This window comes from Dromiciops gliroides, chromosome 3, assembly GCF_019393635.1.
Source record: "Dromiciops gliroides isolate mDroGli1 chromosome 3, mDroGli1.pri, whole genome shotgun sequence".
Classification (NCBI taxonomy): domain Eukaryota; kingdom Metazoa; phylum Chordata; class Mammalia; order Microbiotheria; family Microbiotheriidae; genus Dromiciops; species Dromiciops gliroides.
In genome coordinates, this window is record NC_057863.1 from 585,127,537 (window position 1) to 585,132,338 (window position 4,802).

The 4,802-nt window shown below is 39.3% G+C and overlaps 1 protein-coding gene across 1 annotated transcript; it reads right to left on the reverse strand.

The window, feature by feature from the left end:
- Window positions 1-278: 278 nt before the first annotated feature.
- On the reverse strand, window positions 279-3,533 carry LOC122750359 (olfactory receptor 56A4-like). The gene is made up of 2 exons (XM_043997074.1): window positions 3,285-3,533; window positions 279-974 (listed from the first exon to the last, which is right to left on the reverse strand). Exons 1-2 carry the CDS (start codon window positions 3,531-3,533, stop codon window positions 279-281), a joined length of 945 nt encoding a protein of 314 aa, XP_043853009.1.
- Between the last annotated feature and the right edge of the window lie 1,269 nt (window positions 3,534-4,802).

The following is a 4,802-nucleotide window of genomic DNA, read 5'->3' on the forward strand; positions in this document are numbered from 1 at the left end:
AGAAATAACAATCAATGAAACAGAGACAATAAACCATAGGATCTATGTATCCAGTCATTGCTCAATACTGGCTGAATAGGTGACTGAGAATGGAGAAGGGGAAGGGTCAGAACAGGTGAGGAGTCAGTTTGAGAATAATGATAAAAGTTTGAGTGGAAGTGGGATGAAGTAGACACAGTGAGATGACAATTGGAGATTACAGCCTATAGATTGGACAGGCTCTGAACTATTCCAGGATCTCCCTGACTTCTAAGGAGCATGAACTTTAGCCTGGCCCTTCACTTTGGGTACTTCAGCAGTTTCAAGATGCCATGCTTGATCTCCTGAGTGCGAACTCCATAGACAATGGGGTTGAGGGCTGGGGGGATGAGGTGGTGTAGGACATTGAGAAGGATGGGAACTTCAGCAGGCACCTTCTTGCCAGCTTTATTGGTAAATATGAAGACTAGTAAAAGTGTATAGAAGAAGAGGATGAGGATCAGGTGGGAGCCACATGTACTCAGAGCCTTTGTGGCTGCTCCTCCGGATTGTAGCCTCAACACAGCCCTCAGGATGAAGCAGTAAGAAAGCAAAATGAGCACCAAGTCAGAGCCCAGCAGGCACCAGACACTCACAAACTGGTAGAGTTTGTTAAGATGGATATCCCCACAGGAGAGTCGAGCCACAGAAATGTTGGCACAGATGCAGTTTTCTATTACATTCCCTGCACAGTAGTCCAGCCGGGCAGCCAAGATTGGGGTGGGTAATGTGACCAATAGGTTGCGGAAGATAATGAATATGGCAGCCTTGACTACAAATTGATCAGTGATGACGGATGGGTAGTGCAGGGGATGACAGATAGCAACATAGCGGTCATAAGCCATGATCAGAAAGGTGGATGACTCCATGGGCAGGAAGGTATTCATGACAAACATCTGTAGGAAGCAGCCTGTGAAGCTAATAGGCTTCATGTTGAACCAGAAGATGAGCAGGACCTGCCAGAATCATCATCTTCAAAAACTGTTCTCATATTTTGACACCAACAACAGATCAGGAAGCTATAGTAGCTCCCTATTGTCCATTAGATTAATCCAATATTGCATTTAAACACATTCTAATTTTACCTCATCTTTCTCCTTGGAATGTCTCCTTAACCCCATCCAGTCTATTATTCTCCTTTCTTATGATTAGATAATTCCCATCCCTCTGACTTTAGTTTTTGTCCTTCCACTATCACCTCCCCCATTATCTATTCCTATCTATATCCATCATGCTTTTCAAAACTCAACTCCCAATTTACCTGTCCTGTGAAGCTTTCCCAATTTGAACACCCCCACTGCCCTGTAGCTTTCTAGTTTTTGTGACCTTGGTTTGAGCTACATTTATGGTATCATAATATTGGAGGCAGCAAGAAACATTCAAGATTATCTAGTTTAACTCCAACCCCAATATTTTACCATTAAGGAAACTGGAAGGTTAGGGGACTTGCTTGAGGACACAATGGTATTATGAAAACTGTTAGCATACCATGAGAACCAGCATGGGATAGTGAATATAGAGCTAACCTCAAAGTCAAATAGAACTGGTTACAAGTCCCATCTCTGATACAAATTGGCTTTATGACGCTAGGCAAGTCCCAACCTCTAAGTGCTCTGGGAAGCTCTTTGAGATTATATGATGCAATGAAGGTGTTATAAATATTTGTTCTCAGGTCTATTAATTCCAAATAAAGCACTCTTTACTCTGTACTACCATATCTTCTAATATTATTGTTAATAGTATAATAATAATAGTAATCATTTTGCTGATATTACCATCCTCTCTCTCTTAGAAAAGACTAAATTGGGAATAAGGAATGACATGGTAGGAAGGGAAGGAGAGTGAAGATACGATTGACGTCTTTAAACATTGGAACAGCTATTCCAGGGGAAAGAGGCTTTTCCTTGGCTACAGAGGCCAGAAATAAGAGTAATAATAAAGTCTTAAAGAGACAAATTTTGACTTGATGTAAGGGGAAAAGATCCTGGCAATTAGAGCTATACCAAAGTGGAAAGGATTGCTTCAGGGAGTTCTATATTAGTGGAGGTGTTCAATCAAAGGGGCATTTCCATTTATCAGGTATGTTATAAAGGAGATTATTTTTCATATGCAATAAGGAAAGTATTTTTCAATATTTTAGAAATTAAATTAAAAAATAAATATTGAAACAATTTCAATATTTCATATACATTGGACTAGATAACTACCGAGGTACCTTCCAACTCTTAAATTCTCTGATTCTTCAAGTCTCAAATTATTCTTTCCAGTTTTTTAGGACAGTAATTTTGTTTTTAATGCTGTTCTTTATCCAGCACTAAACTCCAAAAAGACTTCTGGGTCATTTTATTAACCAGGTGGCAGATTAGACATTTTCTCTGATTCTTCCAATCTCTTCAAAACAGAAAATATTCACTAAAGATGAAGCAATTTCAACTGTCTCTATGGTCTAAGACAGAGTTTTCAAATACACAGTCTCCTGCAACACTCCTTAATGCAGTTTGAACTAAATTAAAATGTAATTAGGAAATATTTAATAGAATAATAAAAAATATTATAAACATAGATAATGATAATATGTGACTTTCTAAAGCAATATGCACATGAAGGGAGCCTTATTTATGGTTTAGTGGCTCCTCTCTATTTGGTTTTGATGCTATTGGTCTAAGACAAAAAGAACCCAAGAGATATTTTTTAAAATCCAAAACTAATATCTAATTGTATCTAATTTTTCCTCCCTTTTTATTTTTGTCTTTTTAAATATCATTTTTATGTGGAATGGCTCTCCGTGAGGAGAAGGGATAGGGGTGGTGGGAAACTATAATAATACAGAAAACAAGACATAAAGAAACTTATTGTAATAAATAAGCAATGGTGATCTATCAAATAAGTATCTGGACTTGGAGATAATGTAAAAAGAGTAATCTTAGAAATGATGTTGACCTAATGACTTTGGGAATGGTAATGTCCACATGAATGACTAGATATAACACTGACTGACTAATCCTGGGGAATAATAGTGACACCAGCAGTGGTGGAATTACAGTAGTGGTTTAGGCATGAAAGAATGCATAATCATCGGGAAGATAACAATTAAATTACTTTGGGGAGGGTGGTGACTGAATGGCCTTAGAAATTTAGGTAACATTACAGGATCTCCAGGCTTATGGTGACAAAAGGCTTTGGGGATGGCAGTGAGTAAATGGGTAAGGCCAGGTATGCCAGTGAGATAGTGACCTGTGGAGTGGCTGACAGATCATTGGCCTTACCTTAGGGATGACAGTTAGGCAAAGGATGACATCCAAGAGGGAGAGGATAGCCAATAGGTAATACATGGGCTCATGCAAAGAAGCCTCTCGTTGAATGGCCAGCAACATGACCACATTGGCCCCCAGGGCTAGGACTAGCAGGGGGGTCAGTGGTACTGACAGCCAATGCTGTGTGTCCTGCATCCCTGGAAAGCAGATCATCAGAAACTCAGTCACCTGGGTTGAAGAGCTGTTGCGTGACAAGGCCATGGCTGGTGGGTGGGTTGGGGGCTGGCTGAAAGAAAAAGAGCACTAAAGATTAATTCAGTCTTTGACTTCCAAGGAAGCTGAGAGATAGAATAGATGGAGAACTGGGCCTGGAGTCAGGAAGACTTGAATTCAAATTCAAACTCAGACACTTACTAGTAGTTTGACCCTGGGCAAATCACTCAACCTCTTGCTTGCCTCAGTTACCTCAACTGAAAAATGGGATAATAGCAGTACCTACCTCAGAGGGCTGTTGTGAGGATTAAATGTGATAATATTTATAAAGTGCTTAGCATAGTGCCTGGCACATAGTAGGGATTATATAAATTCTTATTCCCCTTCTCTTCCCTTGCTGCCTCCTGAATGTGAACAGGAACATAAATCATTTCTTCTTTCCTTTCTTCAGATCAGCATAAGGAAAAAATGGAACAATTAGAGCTGTCATACAAAGCAATACACTGCCTCAGATGATAGTGAGTTCTCCATCACTAGGATTCTTCAAACAGGGTCTGGATGATGATCTGTAAAAGATACTTCAGAGGGAGTGCCTATTTAGGTATAGATTGGATGAGTGGAAACCTTCCAATCTTAGATTCTGTAATTCTTCAGAGATTCCTATGACACTTTCCTTGCTCCTCTCCTTTCATCCTCTCTCTAGTAGGAGTGAGAATGTATAGGAACAGAACAGAAGAGGGTCCAGGAAAGTCAAAAGTTTGGAGTATACAAAGATAAAAATCAGAATATGAGTAGTGATCTAACAAAGGATATTGATGAGAAATAGTCAGACAGATAGAAGAAGGACCAAGAAGGAGTTGTATCATGAAATCAGGGAGGAATAATGATCCAGAAGGAGAGTGGTCTATCTTGTCAAATGCTACAGAGAGGTAAAGAAAGATAAAAAATGAGAAATAGTTTTAGATTTGGCAATTATCACAGATCATTGACAAGTCTGGTGAGAGTAGTTTCTGCTTTCTTGAGAGGTGAGTTCAGAAATAAGATTAACAAAGAGTTGAGGAAAAGAAAATAGAGGCAATTAATGATCATAGACAGGGTAAAAATATGACATATAAAGAGCACTAAGAGGCTTGCCTAACAGCAGACCCATCCCACTCATGCCCCCTCTCCAGGGTTTGAGACATATTCCAATTCTCCCATGATACCCTATTTGAAAACTGTTATTAAGCAGGTAGTTAATTCTATACAAAGGGGCAAAAGAGTCATCTGGACAAGCAGTCTATTGAGTTTAATGCCAAAAACATTGTGGAGTTAGTG

Bases quoted from the DNA above. Each gene is read 5' to 3' on its own strand.
- LOC122750359 (XM_043997074.1), bottom strand. From the start codon at position 3,533: ATGGCCTTGTCACGCAACAGCTCTTCAACCCAGGTGACTGAGTTTCTG. The intron at 975-3,284 runs GTAAGGCCAATG...TGATTCTGGCAG, and splicing joins GCCTAACTGTCATCCCTAAG to GTCCTGCTCATCTTCTGGTT.